Source organism: Tachypleus tridentatus, chromosome 8 (genome assembly GCF_004210375.1).
Source record: "Tachypleus tridentatus isolate NWPU-2018 chromosome 8, ASM421037v1, whole genome shotgun sequence".
NCBI classification, from domain to species: domain Eukaryota; kingdom Metazoa; phylum Arthropoda; class Merostomata; order Xiphosura; family Limulidae; genus Tachypleus; species Tachypleus tridentatus.
Genome location: NC_134832.1, coordinates 115097175 through 115115018, shown reverse-complemented (window position 1 = coordinate 115115018; position 17844 = coordinate 115097175). Strand labels below are relative to the sequence as shown.

The 17844-nt window shown below is 36.7% G+C and overlaps 1 protein-coding gene across 2 annotated transcripts in view; it reads left to right on the top strand.

The window, feature by feature from the left end:
• Positions 1-851: 851 nt before the first annotated feature.
• The window catches only part of LOC143223251 (inactive tyrosine-protein kinase transmembrane receptor ROR1-like), a 162370-nt gene continuing 145377 nt past the window's right edge, over positions 852-17844 (top strand). The window contains exon 1 of one of the 2 annotated variants that reach the window (XM_076450953.1): positions 852-1604. In XM_076450953.1, coding sequence (XP_076307068.1) covers positions 1517-1604 — 88 coding nt within the window. In that variant the 5' untranslated portion in view covers positions 852-1516. The remainder of the gene's footprint in view (positions 1605-17844) is intronic. The other variant, XM_076450956.1, reaches the window with a different exon arrangement.

Below are 17844 nucleotides of genomic sequence, written 5' to 3'. Positions count from 1 at the left end.
TAGTCGGACGGTTGAGAACGCTAAAAATTGGGTTTCGATACTCGTAAAGCGAGCAGTACAGAAAACCTATTGTGTAGTTTTGAGCTTAATAACAAACAAAACTCTTTGTGCATTACACTTAACTAGAGTATTACATACATTTATTTTTTGTAAATTATGTTTGGAACAACTTTCAGCATATTAAAATTCCATAACAAATAATAAGATGTTTTTACCTAATTTGTTTCGGCTGTAAATATTTGATCCATTACAGGGAAAAAAAATGTGCTTTCTCTATTAATCTTTAAGGTGCTGAAAAGGTATAAGTTTTATCTGTATATTCTTAATTTAGTTTTTTAAAATTAAATAATTTCATAAATCGAAGTATTAATATTTATCATATCATGAGCTACTTCAGGTTTTTATAATATTCTATGAATAATATGATTAGTCATTACAACACTCTCTGTCACTGTACATATGGCGTAGCTTTGCAAAATATGGTATAGATCCTGCTGCAGGTCAAGTGTCACTGCTCAAAACTGTAAAGGTCAATGCAGTAGCAATTAAGTCCACGGGGGATTTTTTGGGGTTTGAAAAGCTTGGGTCAACCCTATTGACCTTTCTGGTACAGTCCATTTTGTGGTCATTAATCTCTTGACTACCGAGTGACAATGCCGACTTGCTCCGGGACTATTGAAGAGAACTAACTGACGTGGACTATTTTTTTTTGTTTTGTTTTGGGTCGGTATCTCTATGCGACCAACTTCTAAACCATGATTGATGGCCGTAGCGTTCAAGAAAACAAGCCCTTCCCCCAACAGCGAGTGGGTGCTCCCGCGTGAAACTTCTTATAGAGATACGAGAATGAATTCGTGGTGCACGGGCAGTTGAGGTCACAAGCTGCGGTAACGAGACAAGGGGATAGCTTCACATGCTGTACAACTCTTCTCATATAGTAACCATGGCAGCGTGACACCATCGCATGGATTGGATTAGTGGCTCTAAAGTTTTGCAGCTGGAGAACAGTCTGTTTCAAGGATTGAGTTTTCCTGGTGTCGTAAAAACTGAAAAGTGAACCCTTAATTATAGCAGCACTTGTTCTTTCTCGAATTAACCGAGTTGAACTACACAGGAAGCTAAAAATGATCGCCTGTCTAGCTATGTGTAATACTCTAAGACGCTGAATACCAGCAGCGCCCTCACCCGGGAAAATCAGTGTAGATCGCATAATTTGTGCTGCACGCAACAATCTATTTCGTACAAATCTCAGCTGATTGTGGAAGGACAGGCACAACGCTCCAAGTCTGTGCGGAAACTCGTTTGTGAGAAAGACAGCTTTTGCGACCCGAGTCTCGCGCGCAGCGTTCCAAAATTGCCGCAAAAACAAGGTTGAATACGAGAAGCTTTTATCATATCGCACATCCAACTGGTAAAAGAACTTCGGACAAAACATTATATTATCAAACAATACACTCGTGCCCGAAAGTGCACTGACATCTTGTTGTGCAGCCACTTCGTCAATTTCGTGTCGAACATGTTGCTTCAACTGGTGGTTATATTAATGGTATCAGTTGGAGGTAAAGCTGTGTCCAGTATCAACGATCCTTCCCATGACTCTGTTGGTAAGTCTTTTCTAACTCTCATATGTGTAATATAACCTATTGTTGCTGCCACAATTCAATTTGTATGTAAACTGTTAAAAAACAAAAAAGGCTCGATCGAATTAGAACTTAAAAAAATTAACCGAATGTCTGGAGAAATTAAATTAACCATGGTTAATATTCCTACTGAAATAATTTTTATAATTAATTTAGTTTTAAGTTCAATTCATAGAGACTTTAGCTATTTGATGGCAAAATGATATGTCTTATGGGCCTGGTTAATAAACAGGTTGTGTTTCGTCCGTGATCTTACGGAGCAGGAAATTATATTACACCCACACAAGTTCACATCATTGAAAGCTATCATCTTCGTGAGTTAACTCACGTGTGGTGTTAATTGCCTTTTTTCTAACTTGATAAATAAATAAATAACTCAGAATAACACATTTCTTTACTGATATAAATATTTAGTTTATGTGAGAGTATACATATATGTAAAAAAAGAACATTTCTCGTGGATGTACGAGCCAGAAAAACATGATTGTGCCAACAAACTGTAATATAACAGTGTATGTTTATAACATTCATATCATATAAATAAATGCTATAGTTTTACCTTATTTGGTACAGCTTTCCTGGTGTAATAATGTATTTGTTAGCGCATACATTTAAAAAAAGATTTCATATTTTCGCATAATTATATCGAGAGGGCTGTGCATAGCTGAGTAATCTTCTGTACGCATTTCATGTAATGTAAACAGGTATGAAATATATATGTACGTGTGTGTATTAATGCTCAAAACATCATCATGTTTTACATAAGCAGTTATCAGTATAATTAATAACAAACATACGATGTTTTTACAGACTTGTGTACCATAATATAGCTGTATTGATCAGTGAACTTTGGTACTATAAATCCATATTTACTGGTTGTTTTTTTTTTTTTGTTATACTTCGAAATGTTAATATTTTATCGCATATGGATGTAGCGTCGTTAACTCATTAATTCAAGTTAGGTATACGAAACGTTTTATATCGTTCTGGTTGATTTCAGCTTTTTAGGGTATAGAACAAGCAATGGTAGCATGAGCTGAAACCAAGCATTCCGCCTCAATGATTTTAAAACAATTACTTCTAAAAAATAATGGTCTTTTGAAATCTCACACTATTCTCCGGTATTTAAATATGACGCATATTAGCAACACCAAAGGACTAAACGAAGGAACTTTATTTAAGAAAATGTAATTAATTTTCTCTATATTTTAGGTTCTATATTTCGCTTTACAGGACGATATCTCGTTTCCGTGTAATCACTGCGGAACGATATTTCTCTATATGGGTCCTCCGCTGGTACAGCGGTAATTCTACGGATTTACAACGCTAAACCAGGGGTTCGATTCCCCTCGGTGGACTTAGCAGATAGCCCGATGTGGCTTTGCCAACAAAAAACACACACACACTCTCTGTATGGATAGTTTTATTGTAAAAGCCAAAACAAAATGCTCGTTACTCGAGAAATACAAAACATTGTTATTGTTACTTTTTGTTTTTAGGCCAGGTGGGTTAAGACGTTCGAATCCCCATAACTTTAAACATGCTCGCCCTTTCAGCCGTGGGGACTTTATGATGTCACGGTCGATCCCACTATTCGTTGGTAAAAGAGTAGCCCAAGAGTTGGCGACGGGTGGTGATGACTGGCTGCCTTCCCTCTAGTCTTACACTGCTAAATTAGGGACAGCTAGCGCAGATAGCCCTCGAGTAGCTTTGCGCGAAATAAAAAAACAAACAAACAAAAAACAAATTTCATTTTTACTGCGGAAAGAGGTGAAAGTGTTAATAATGTTATTAACAGTGAGAAATGTAACATCATCCGTCTTGAGCTCTGCACCGGGACTGGCCGTGATGTGGTTGTTAGTGCGCCCGGACTTTCAATGGGTTCATGGCTCACTTCATATTTTAGGATATAAGTGTGACGTAAAATCTCACTAGTTGGTCAAGTTAGAATGGTCCAGTAATAGGTGATGAGTGCTGTTAATTAGCTATCTTAGCTGCAGTCCATCAGTTCAAAATTAGGGATGGATACGCACGGGTAGCCCTTGTATAGCTTAAGATCAAACCCTGAAGTGAGCAAGAATACTTCACACTAAATACGCAATTTGATAAAAAAAATGAGATAAAGAATAATTCCGGGTTACAAGCGGACAAAACAAACCTTATAAAGGAAGATTTTTACTTCAATTTCTGTTAAGTGATCACAACGTACTTTAGATTGCCAAAAAGACCGGATACTGTTGACACTATTACTATATTCCATTTAATGAAGAATGTTAAACTTAATGTTGTCTTTCTCGCTGTATAAAAGATAGTTGTACTTCAGAGTAGTTCCCCGCTGGTATAGCGGTAAGTCTATGAATTCACAACGCTAAAATCAGGGGATCGATTCCCCTTGGTGGACTTAGCAGATAGATGAATGCGGCTTTGCTATAAGAAAACACACACGCTTCTGTGTATTTGGTTTTTGTTGTTAAGCACGAAACTACGCAGTAATCTATCTGTGCTGTGTTCACCACGAGTATCTAAACCCAGTTGTTAGCGCTACAAGACTTACCGCTGTAGTGGGGGAAGGGGGGGACATGCATGTAGCTGTATTAAAACAAAACACGTATTAGGTATTAGATACCTTGAATTTATTTACATACCCTTATTACATTATGTGTTATATATAAAATGAGTACCGAGACTTTCTGCATTTAAGAAATAATTAAACTAGGCTCTAGCAAGTGTGATTTATGAAACTTACTTACGATTTTGTTGATTTTTCTAAAAATAACGTGTAATACTTTCATACTAAGATTTATGTGAAACTCTTACTAGATCTAATTATTTACATAATGCACTAACCTTCTACTGAAGCTGACTATAGAACAATCACGAGTTTCCTCTCACAAGTACTTCATCTAATTGAGGGATATTTCATGAATAATTAAACATAGTTTCTGAAGGATTAGTCATGTGCGGCACTTCGTATTAATCCAGCAGAGGAGATTAAAATAGCTTTCACATGGGAATATCTGGGAATATCGGGTTTAATGTAAATTTAATTGAAACCTCTCTTCAGGTAGTGTGTGAACAATCACCCTCCCTGGTGTGAACCGTCTTTTGTCTTCACAAAAGTCATAAATTTAATTATTAACTGATCAAGAGTTATTACATTGAACCGAATAAATATTATGTTTACCTGAATATAATTTAGTTAAACCAAGCGTGGCCAGTGGCTAGTGTGCCCAGACGATGAATACAAGCATTCTTGGTTCACAACCTATTGCTGCAAAAACGCGCTCCGCACTTTGAGACCGTTACTGCGCTACAAGAGTGACGGTCAGTTTTCACTATTCGATCAAATAAAGTTGGCTCAAGACTTCGCCTTGGGCACTGTGGACCAGCTAGCTGCCTTCCCTCTCGTGTCTTGTATATCAGTTCAGATTTAGGGACAGCTTTACACATATAGCTCTCGTGTAGCTTTGAGCGAAAATTTCGAATAAACAATTCGCTTTTATTATGATACCATTTCTCTACAATATTTTAGTATACTGTATATATTAATATATGTATATGTAACTGATCGTGCTGGTCCATCACCAATGTAAAGGTGATTTTTCTTACCTTAGTACAATCTTGTAAAATATATTGTGAGGTGAAACTTAACAGCAATTATTTCGAAAGTATCACGCTGTACGAAACAAACTTCGGATTATTTATTAACTTGAGAAAGAACATTCCTTCAGTCGATCGTCACGACGTTTTACTCGTAAATATATTCATTTGCAATTATATACTTGATTTTATTATACTGATTGAATAACACGTCCACATGGAAATCTCTCTAAGAATAACAAAAGTACAACACGAAATATATACGCAATGTTCAGCATTGTTATTGTGACAGAGAAAAACTGTTGTAATCATAATGCATTTAACCTTGTTGTAAACCATTTTTATTTGCACTTTACTATTATATTTATAAATATTATCACCCAATAACTTCAGTAACCGTATTATATATGTGTGTATATATATATATATATATCCGTATTCGTATACTGTTTAACTATGTTTACTCTCAAATTTCATAATCGTGGACACTGTATTGTAGCTGAGTATTTTATTTAAGACCCATAACGAAAGTAAATTAATACGTGGATTTATAAACAGATTTAAGAGGCTGAAAGCTCGCAATAAAACTATTTTAACGTAAATAAAAGTTCCTTCATAATTTTACGTGTGAATTTGCGTAAATTACGTGCCTTAAACAATAACTACCAATTCGCTACGGACGGCGTATTGCAGCTGTGTTGTTGGCTAATCTTACTAGATTTACTTCTATGGAATTTATCATATATATACAGTGTGTTTGTGTTTTTGTTGTAGCAAAGCCACATCGGGCTATCTGCTGAGCCCACCGAGGGGAATCGAACCCCTGATTTTAGCGTTGTAAATCTGGAGACATACCGCTGTACTATCGGGGGGCATCATATATATACAATATTTCGTTACCATAGTTTCCGTGTGTTAGCCACAGTGGTAATATTTTAAGTTTCACTAATTTATTAATCTGATCTCTTTCTTCCAAGCATATGATCTGTTGGAGCCTCCGTAACTCTGATTAATCTATATGGATGTATTTTGTACACTGTTCTCTGTATGATAGGATATTCTTTTCCTTACTAAACTTGCACAACGTATTTTTTTAGTTGACACATGAGTTATTTTAAAGGTTAATACAATGGAAACTAATAAACTGTTCATCACTGAAGAAGGTTCTCAGTACATTAATCTGATGACTGTTTTGGGTGACTTCGTCTTGTATGCACACAGACACACATATATATACGTGTGTTTATATGTACAAAAATAAACTTTACTTGCTTAATAAAATACACCTTTAGTCATAATTGCAGTATTTTTAAGTGAATTTGACAATATTTATCTATATGAACAGGAAATTTCCGCGTCGACGCGAAACATAAAGTCTAAGCTCTCTGTTATACATCCCACACGTCACACACTAACTTAGCATCATTAGTTCAGACACAATTATACGTTCTCTTGCGCGTCTTTGACGTCCTGTTTTTCTCACACAGGAAATTGATAATTAACGTCTTATAAAATTCATGAAATATTGATTATTCTCCCACCCATTCCGAGGGTCGCTCTTATCCGTACTCCAGTTCTTCTGTATAATTACTCATATGTAACTGTGACAATATATATTTTTCAACGCATGACTAGCAAGACACTTATATTTTGCATGCTTTTGAATTTTAGTGACGTACAGGCCACAGAACACAATGTATTTTATCTTCTTGTAATGGTCCTGCAGTGGTATAGCGGTAAGTTTCTAAGCTTATAATGCTAAAAACCGAGTTTCGATACCCGTGATGAACAGAGCATAGATAGTTCTTGGTTTAGGTTTTTGCTTAACTTATACAAAAAGAAACAAATATCTTGCCATGTTTTCGATGGGTATTATTCATAAAGTCGAAAAAAAGGTAAACTCTTGGTGTTACATTCTAGACCACAGAAAAACTCAGACATTTAGCATGAGACTGTCGTCTAAAGGCTAGATACAAAAAATCAATTTCATGTCGAAACCTAAAAATCGGTGAAAATAACACCATCGAAAAAATGGATCATGGAAAAACAAAGCAGAAAAAAAAAAGAGATAATATTTACAGTTAACCACGGTGATGGGTTTCTTTCCAAACTTATTAAATATCCTAGATGGTTCTGATTTAAATTAACTTTTAAATGTAGTTGTGAATGAGCTATAGTATTTAGTGTGTTTGGTTGGTTTGAGGCGTGATGCTGCTGAGTGGTTTGGTTTCTTTTGAAGTTCGCGCAAAGCTTCATGAGGGCTATTTGCGCTAGCCATACCTAATTTAGCAGTGTAAGACTAGAGGTAAGGCAGCTAGTCATCACCACTCACCGCCAACTCTTGGGCTACTTTTTTACCAACGAATAGTGGGATCGACCGGGACTTCATAAAGCCCCCACGGCTAAAAGGGCGAGCATGTTTGGTGTGACGGGGATTCGAACCCGCGACCCTCGGACTACGAGTCGAGTGCCTTAACCACCTGGCCATGCTGGACTTCTGCTGAATGAACGCCATGCATATAATCGTATTAAAAGGTTTATAATGAATCTCGCTGTTGGGTTCAAAGAATCGAACACAGCCATTATGGCGCCCGATGATGCTAACTGGATGTCCTCTCTGGTCAAGGGTTCAAATTAGAATAGGATACACAGACCATGTGCACACCAGACTGAATATTTCAATTCTATTCCTGTTTGTTACTCTATTATATACATATATGCCCGGCATGGCCAGGTGGGTTAAGGCGTTTGATTCGTTATCTGAGGGTCGCAGGTTCGAATCCCGTTCGCACCAAACATGCTTACGCTTTCAGCCGTGGAAGCGTTATAATGTGACGGTCAATCCCACTATTCGTTGGTAAAGGAGTACCCCAAGAGTTGGCGGTGGGTGGTGGTGACATGCTGCCTTCCCTATAGTCTTACACTCCCTAAATTAGGGACGGCTATCACAGACAGTCCTTAAGTAGCTTTGTGCGAAATTTAAAAACAAAAAGACAAGCAATATATATATAAAACGCTTCATGTTGCATATATTAATAATTTAAGCTTTACATGGTTGTTGTATAGAAACAGAATTATCGACTGGTGCAATTTTTTCTTTGATTTTGTTCGAGCTATCGCAACCACAAACCAGTAACTCTGTTATTATATTGTGCATATCTAATAGATCCTACAGCTACTGCAGTATTATATATATATATGTACATACATATGTAGTAAGAATAAGAAGTATTTATTGTACACTATATTGAACAATATATATATACATATATAAGTATCATTCATTTGCGCAGCAATAAGCAAAAGATAATAACAAACCAGAAAATTCTCCCTTTAACAGTTCGACTTAGAGCCGTTTGTTTGTTTATTTGTTTGTTTGTTTTGAATTTTCGCATAAAGCTACTCGAGGGCTATCTGTGCTAGCCGTCCCTAATTTAGCAGTGTAAGACTAGAGGGAAGGCATCTAGTCATCACCACCCACCGCCAACTCTTGGGCTACTCTTTTACCAACGAACAGTGGGATTGACCGTAACATTATAACGCCCCCCACGGCTGGGAGGGCGAGCATGTTTGGCGCGACAGGGATGCGAACCCGCGACCCTCGGATTACGAGTCGCACGCCTTACACGCTTGGTCATGCCGGGCCGCAGAGAAGCTCGAGGCATGTTCCTCAGCAAATGTTCAGAACTGGAGTAGCAGTTTGAAACTGTTTGATATAGTAGAGGACCAGGAGACAATGGAAATCTGGTGATAAAGATTTCCATTAAAGCGAAAATAAACAATTTAATGAGCGACGTACCTGACAACGAACAATTTAATGAGCGACGTACATGACAATGAACAATTGAATGACCTACGCACGTGACAATAAACAATTTAATGAGCGACGTACGTGACAACGAACAATTTAATGAGCGACGTACATGACAATGAACAATTGAATGACCTACGCATGTGACAATAAACAATTTAATGAGAGATGTACGTGACAATAAACAATTTAATGAGAGACGTATATGACAATGAACAATTTAATTAGCGACGTCCGTGACAATGAACAATTTAATGAGCGACGTACATGACAATGAACAATTGAATAACCTACGTACGTGACAATAAACAATTTAATGAGAGACGTACGTGACAATGAACAATTTATTGAGCGACGTATGTGACCTATTATTTTGAATATCTTTATTTTATCGTTTCGACATTTTAATCAGTGATGACGAGAAAACCCACATGTAGAGAAATATATGAGTAAAAGCAACTGGTTTAGGTTGAGAAAATTTTTATGTAGAGGAGCGAACAACGTTTCGACCTTCTTCGGTCATCGTTAGGTTCACAAAGAAAGAAAGAAGTAACTGATCAATAGCTGACCACATTACACAACCCCTTCAAACATGTGGTCAGTTACCTCTTTTTTTCTTTGTGAACCTGACGATGACCGAAGAAGGTCGAAACGTTGTTCGCTCCTTTACATAAAATTTTTCTCAATCCAAACTAGCCCTTTTTACATATATATACGTTTCGACATTTTATTTTCAGCTATCAGACAATATTAGAATTCCTTTCAGTTCATAGCTTAATGAGTTGTTATTTTAGAACAAAACTCAACTCAAATTGTGGAATTAATAAAACCATCAATATTTATGGGAAGGGGTGTGTGTGTGTGTGCGTGTGTTTTCTTATTGCAAAGCCATATCGAGCTATCTGCTGAGTTCACCGAGCCCCTGATTTTAGAGTTGTAAATCAATAGACTTATCGCTGTAGCAGCGGGGGACTTAGGCGAAGTGAGTATAGTGGAGCTGCTACCCTGTTCTGGTTTGTTTGGTTTATCTGGAATTTGCGAAAAGCAAATTTAGCAGTGTAGAACTAGAGGGAAGGCACCTAGTCATCACCACCCACCGCCAACTCTTTTACCAACGATTGATTGTAACATTATAACGCTCCTACAGCTGAAAGGACGAGCATTTTTGGTGTGACTAGGATTCGAACCCGCGGCCCTCGGATTACGAGTCGAGCGCCTTAACCACCTGGCCATGCTGGGCCCAATCCTGTTCTGATATCTGTGTTTGCACGCAGACACACACAAACAAATGTGTATAACTTATAGATTGTGGTAAGACTGCATCTTCATTAGTTGACACATCAACGAACTATGTTGCCTTTTTATTTATATTGTTTTAGCTATTTATATCCCTTTAGTGTAGAATGAAACTACCAACAGAGATAAATTTCTTTTGCTAATGGGTGCGAGACGAGTGATGAGAGAAAATTCTTTAGAATGTTTTTTTCTCGATTTTTTTAAAATTTACTCATGAAATAAAATAGCTGATAACGCAAAAACCAGAACAGAGGTTTTCTGTTTATAAAGTTAATTTGCTCATAGGTGAAAAATATTTCAAACTACAGTTAAGTATGATAATTTATAAGTCTCCGATTTATTTTTTTACGTACGTTACGTGTTACTATTTCAAGTAATATGAAATTTTAAGTTAAAAGTTAATTGAATGTTAATATGTATGAAATTCATGATACTTCCCAACAAAACGATACACATAATTTTTTTCTGAAAACAAATATATTTTAATATACAAACAACAGCAAAAAACAACAATACAATTTATAATAACGGTTATTATTAATTGTTATTATGAAATTACGAATGATGGCTTATATATAAAATTTTTACAAACCTACAGACAATACTGATTCTTATATCTAGTCTAGAACTGAATATTTTAATCAACTATCCGGGCCCATATTAATTCTGAGTTGATTTTGTTACACCTCGCCTGAGCTAACGATGTCGTTTCTTGGCTAGCCTCACACCGGGTACAAGCTCACTTCTTATGGAGAATGAGATGTAATTCCATCGTAGAAATATAATAACGTCCAAAGTAATTTACTGAAGTTGAATGGTTTGTAACGTTCTAAATCTATAAACTTTCCTGGCCAAATTCTGTTTTCCGATTAATAGACGTTAATCGCAACTACAGCTTCCGAGGCCTATAGCACACTTACTATAACTGACTAATAATAATCTTCTATTACTGTGTTTTGTCTAACTGCTTTTATACAAATAACGCGAATTTCTCGAAGTTTTAACAATGTTCGAAAACGAACTAGCGTTCTCGTGAAACTAATATTGTTGATTGCTACTCTCAAGAATCTTCTACAAATTTAGAGAATAAGCGAGATTTGCGCAATACACAGTTAACAATATAAGTCACACGCAAAAACAAACTATACTGAAATAAGCATTGGTATTAAAATTAACTTATAACGGTAAATCCGTTACACTACGTAATTTCCCTAAATGTGTGATTCAAAAGGTACTGATTTCTTAATATGAGAACTTTTGAAATTCTGAGCGACTCTACAAAATTTGAGTTTGATACACTACCATTTAGTCAAATTTGAAATAGTTCTCATCAACAAAAACGTATAATTGTTACATCATTTTGCATTGAGGAAAAATGCATATTTTAATATTATCAATTAATATTAATATTATTCAGTTATTTCAAGGACAAATTAGTGAAAAAAATGATTAAACAATATGATAAAATTAGAGCGAAAAACGCAATGAGTTATTTGCTGAAACCGTAGCATACCTATTAGAACCCTTGGTGTTAGTGTGGTATGTATATTTACCACTATCCCACAAGAGGACGTGAGTGAGTTGTACAAATATATGTGTAATACTTGATTGTATATATAATTTATTTGTTTATATTACGGTTATTGTAAACAGGAAAGAGTACAGATGAAGTTTTGAAGGCATTCCTACACTCCCGTATCATATAGACTGTGCATTTCAATGTTTTATACTAACCGAAATGACTACACAGTTACACAAACCGTCTTTGTATTCTCAAAGAAAACTTTCTTCGTTTTCTTTTTGTACTCAAAAGTGCTGGGAAGAGGGCAAAGTAGAATTCCCAGCTTACACACGATCGGTTACTTGGATATCTTGAAACGATAAGATGTCGAACATCACTGAACGAATCAACAATTAATTAGTTAGTAAATTGGTCAGGTGAGTTAAGGCGTTCGACTCGTAATCTGAGGGTTGCGGGTTCGAATCACCAAACATGATCGCTCTTTCAGCCATGAGGACGTTATAATGTTACGTTCAATCCCACTATTCGTTGGTAAAAAAGTAACACAAGAGTTGGCGGTGGATGGTCATGATTAGCTGCCTTCCCTCTAGTCTTACACTGCTAAATTAGGGACGGATAGCGCAGATAGCCCTCGTGTAGCTTTTCGCGAAATTCAGAAACAATAGTTAATAAATAATCTTCGGCCTCGTTTTTCTAACTGCGTGGATACACGTCCTGGAAAGAAGGTAATTCAACTCGTATAGCCACGGTACATGATGAAAAACAATTTGCATACGGTACATTCTCAATAACTACGAAAGCTTAGTAACATATTAAGGATGGTTTTTATCTTTGTGCGCACACATGCACATAACTTGCGCGCGCGCACACACATGCACGTATAAACTACTTCAGTTTGGGATTGTCATAGGTGTGCTCACTCAACTATACTTTTAAAGAAATTGACTGCTGACTACGAGAATGTACAGAGAAAATTTTGAAGGAGTGAGAGCGGAAGAAATGGGTTGAGATGTATGTAAGTTCCTACTACTACCTATAAAGTTTTGACTTGTTATTTTGATTTAAAATGCTAAAAAAATTAAGGGTAATCAGTCATTTTAACATTATGGTGGTTAATGAGATGGCAGAAACCACTGATATAAGATGTTGTTTATGAAAATCAGAGGTTTCTTAGTCAGTATTGCACACTGCACCAGTCTCACACGGTTTTGTCGCATTCGTTACTTTGAGGACCAGGCGTGACCTCGAGACTATTGTGCTCAGACTATGAATCTGGCAGTTCATACTTGTCAACTTGTTGCAGCAAAAATTATTTCTGTACTTTGGGACTGTTGGTGCGTTATAAGAACAACAGTTAAATCTCGTTATTCGGTAGACCAAGATATAGCAGAGGGTACTGTTGTCCAGCTGCTTTCCCTCTAGTTCAAAACAGACCTTTTTGCGAATATTATGAGACTTAAAATCGTTATTTTGAAGTCGCCCCTAGTTGCTCGGCGGTAAATATGATAACTAACGACGTTAAAAATCGAGTTTCATACTCATGGTGGGCAGAACACAGGTAGCTCAATGTGTAGCTTTGCGCTTAAAGACAATCAAATCAAACCATTATGAACTGAATTATTGTATTCAAAGTATTCCAGTTTACTCATAAACCATGGCTAGACCTAAAAAAAGACGATATTTGATTTTTTTATGGGCGTAGAAACCATTGGATAAAGAGAACTAGCCGATATAAATTTGCTTCCAATATCTCAAAGAGTTGTTAGCAGAATTTGGAGCTTCCCAAAATAACGATACATATGTTTTGCCATTTTGAAAAAGCAAACATCCATTCACGACACAAGGAAATTACTGATTTCTGTCACTTGTATACCGTTACACTTGCAGAGTACAGCTTCTGAGATTATATCATTTGTTCGCAGCCGCAAATAGATGTTGCATTGCACAGTTGGTTGGCAGTAGGTTTCTCAAGGATGACGTATACGCCGAATGCCCAGTAAGATGCATTATGTTTACAGCAAGGTACAAAATAGCTCGCCTGCAATAGTGTGAAAAGCACGTCCAGTAGACTAACAACTTCTTTTAAGAATAAGTCGCGCTTCACCCAGCGCGAGAAAGATATATATATATATAAACACATGGAGAAAAACTGGAACCAGATCCGCTTCATATTCTTATGGGAACCACATAAGGCTGTGGTGGAGAGATGGTGCCAGCGGGAATAAGCTTGGTGAACATACAGACCTATGAATCTTGCACAACGGTATAATTAACACCACACATTATAGGTACCACATTCTATGAATATTTTTTGCTGCTACCATATATATGTACGTACCTCACACCAGGCTAATGCTTACGCTAATCAAACTTTCTTTTCATAGAATATATATGAGATACTCTTGGAAAAAAATTAATTTTCCTTCCTGAAAACATTTATTTTAATAAGAGTGTGGAGAATATTGGCTATTTCAGCTACACTCATTGCTAACAGGTGCATAAAACCAAGCATGCAATCTCCATAGACAAAAGTTGGCAGTAGAATGGGTCATACTGAAGAGATCAGTGACTTTCAACATGGCACTGTCATAGGATGCCACCTTTCCAACAAGTCAGTTCGTCAACTTTCTGCCCTGCTAGAGCTGCCCCGGTCAACTGTAAGTGCTGTTATTGTGAAGTGGAAACGTCTAGGAGCAATAACAGCTCAGCCACGAAGCGGTAGGCCACACAAACTCACAGAACCAAACCGCCGAGTGCTGAAGCGCGTAAAAATCGTCTGTCCACAGTTGCAAAACTCACTACCGAGTTCCAAACTGCCCCTGGAAGTAACGTCAACACAAGAACTGTTCGTTGGGAGTCTGATGAAATGGGTTTCCATGGCGGAAACAAGCCTAAAATCACCATGTGCCATGCCAAGCTTCGGCTGGAGTGGTAAAAAGCACACCACCATTGGATTTTGGAGCAGAGGAAACGCGTTATCTGGAGTGATGAGTCATGCTTCAATAGCTGGTAGTCTGATGGACGAATCTGGGTATGGCGGATGCCAGGAGAACGCCGCCTACCCGACTGCATAGTGCGAACTGTAACGTTTTGTGGAGGAGGAATAATGGTTTGGGGCTGTTTTTCATGGTTTGGGCTGGGCTCTTTAGTTCCAGTGAAGGGAATTATCAATGCTACAGCATACAGTAACTTTCTACAGAAGTGTGTGCTTCCAACTTTGTGGCAACAGTTTGGGGAAGGACCTTTTTTATTTCAGCATGACAATACCCCCGTGCACAAAACGAGGTCTATAAAGACATTGCTTACTGAGACTGGTGTGGTTGACTGGCCTGCATAGAGCCCTCACCCACCGAGCACCTTTGGGATGAATTGGAACGCCGACTGCGATCGAGGCCTTCTCGCCCGACATCAGTGCCCAATCTCACTAATGCTCTTGTGGCTGAATTGGAGCGAATCCCCGCAGCTATGTTCCAAAATCTAGTGAAAAGCCTTTCCAGAAGAGTGGAAGCTCTTATAGCAGCAAATGGAGGGGACCAACTCCATATTAATGCACATGGTTTTGAAATGAAATGTTCAACAAGCACATATGAGTATGATGATCGGGTGTCCACATACTTTTGACCATGTAGTGTAGAATGGCATATGGTATAAAAATGAAAATCACATCTACCTGCTTATTTACACGTATAAACTGAATAACCAAGAATTTGCGTTTCGGTTAACTAGATGTTCTTGAGATGTCTAATTTGCATAAACACTAACCGAAATGATAATTAACACGATTTTATGACGATGGTATTTGCATTGTGATAACTCTAATATTATAAATTTTGATTGTACTGTAATCATTTATAGCAGTGTATCGTGGAATTTTAAGCAATGTACGAATAATCGGTCAGATATGGTATACGTAATAACACTTAATAACATCAACAACTAGTTATATTAGGGACTGACAGAAACTGTACATTGTGTACTATCAAGTTACGAATAATTCCTTCTCTGTGTTGTGTGAAAAATATTTAATAATTATTTAATTTTTATGATGCGCATTAAAAACAACAAAAAGTTGAAAACAATTATACTTTAAACCTCGGGACGGTTAGTTTAGGAATTGAATAATGTAATATTACCGGTGCTTATAAGTTGTTAAAACACACGCGCATGCATGTGTTTGTTTACCTCAACGATATGTAGTGCACGCAATGGGCTAACTTTTGACATCAAAGACTCCTGTGACTGAGACATAGCTCTGCCCTTAATTTGGAACTGTAGTCCAGAAGGAAGGGCAACCAGTCGGCAGCACTCTTATAACACACTCATTGATAAAATGGCAGTACTTGTAGCACCACGTTTCGAACCAAAGGCCTCCGAATTTCCAGTTTGATACGCAAACCATGTTCAGGCCCTAAACACAGAAAAATAGATAATATAGATCGATAATTAGAAAGTTGGGTAGATAGATAAAAATAGATACACATTTAAATGCATATAATAATTGCTTCTGCCACAAAATATTCCTATTGCAATAGGGAATTGACTATGATAAAGTATTAACAGACATCTCCTGGACTTATTGACTTGAGTGTTTTGGTGTTGGACGTTGTGTTATCTTATGAGCATTTTGCTGTACCTATCATAACACAAACAATTTTATCTTTGATGCGATGTTATGGTACTTGTATCAAAAGTAAGTAAATCTTCTATTATTTCTTTAAAAAATAATGTTGTAAATAATAGACATCTTAGATTATTTTTGCTGATAAATAGTTCCTAAATCAAAGACTCTCAACTATATATTGGTACTAAAAAGAGTACCCATGATTAAATGAAAATACCATCGAAATACTTTGCTTATGTTATCTTTTTCAGATGGTTTTGTATTGATATTCACTGTCATATTAATATACCTACAAACACAAGAATATGCAGCTTCGAAACTGCTACTTATTTGATGCAGTTCGTCACTAAGCCATTTTTAACGATATCGGAAAATTACTTAAAATTTTCTTGTGTTGAATCATAGAGCTTAATAAATTTGATGTGAATAAGTAAAACAGGAGGACATTCAAATAAATGAAAAAGGACGGAGGATTGATGGCAGAATCCAATCGACATCTATTAGTACAGTTTACATCATGCAATGATAGCGAGATGTTTCCCTAAGTCTCTACAAATAACAGTCGCACTGCCAGAAATACATCGGCTAGACGTCAGTTCTTGCGTTGTTCAGAGATTTTCTTTGTTCACTCCATGTAATAGTTCTTGTCAAGTGTTTTGATGGTGTTGCTTTAATGTCAGAACTGGAATTAACGTTATAAGTCGTAATCAACTGCAGCATGTATTTCTCCAAGGAGACCGATATTATATATATATATATTGTGGGTACAGTTAATGGTCTACGTAGATTAAGAGCACCGACGATTACTTTCAGCTTTCATTGGTTTCTCAACTGAATAAGTCGAAAAGATCCATTAGTGGAGGAATCATAAATGTTAAAAGAACTTCAGGAAATCGATCAGCAAAGGCATATTGTTCAAAGTAGCTAAATCCTGGGAATACTGCAGTACTTAGTAGAATGAAAAATCTTCTTGATGTGTCGGGTGTCTCTCTGTATAACTGGCTATCATCTATCCATTTCTCTTTCACTCGCATTGTAATATAAACACTTTACTATTTCTCTCTATCTCTTATGATCAAACACAGTTTAATGATTTTAAACCGTTCTTTTTTCTATCTTATATTGTACTCATTCTTTCTTTTTAACTTTATCTCTCCTCATAACTTGAAACAGAATATGAGAAAAACATTTTTCCCAGCATTTATATTTTTGTCTTTCTGTCTCTCTCTCTATCTCAGTTTTACATTATATATGGTGCAAGGTATTTAAGACAACTACATATCTAAGTAATTATATCTCAATTTGTTTGTATGTTATCTGTCTATACACCTGTGCGTCTTTTCTCCTTATGGGC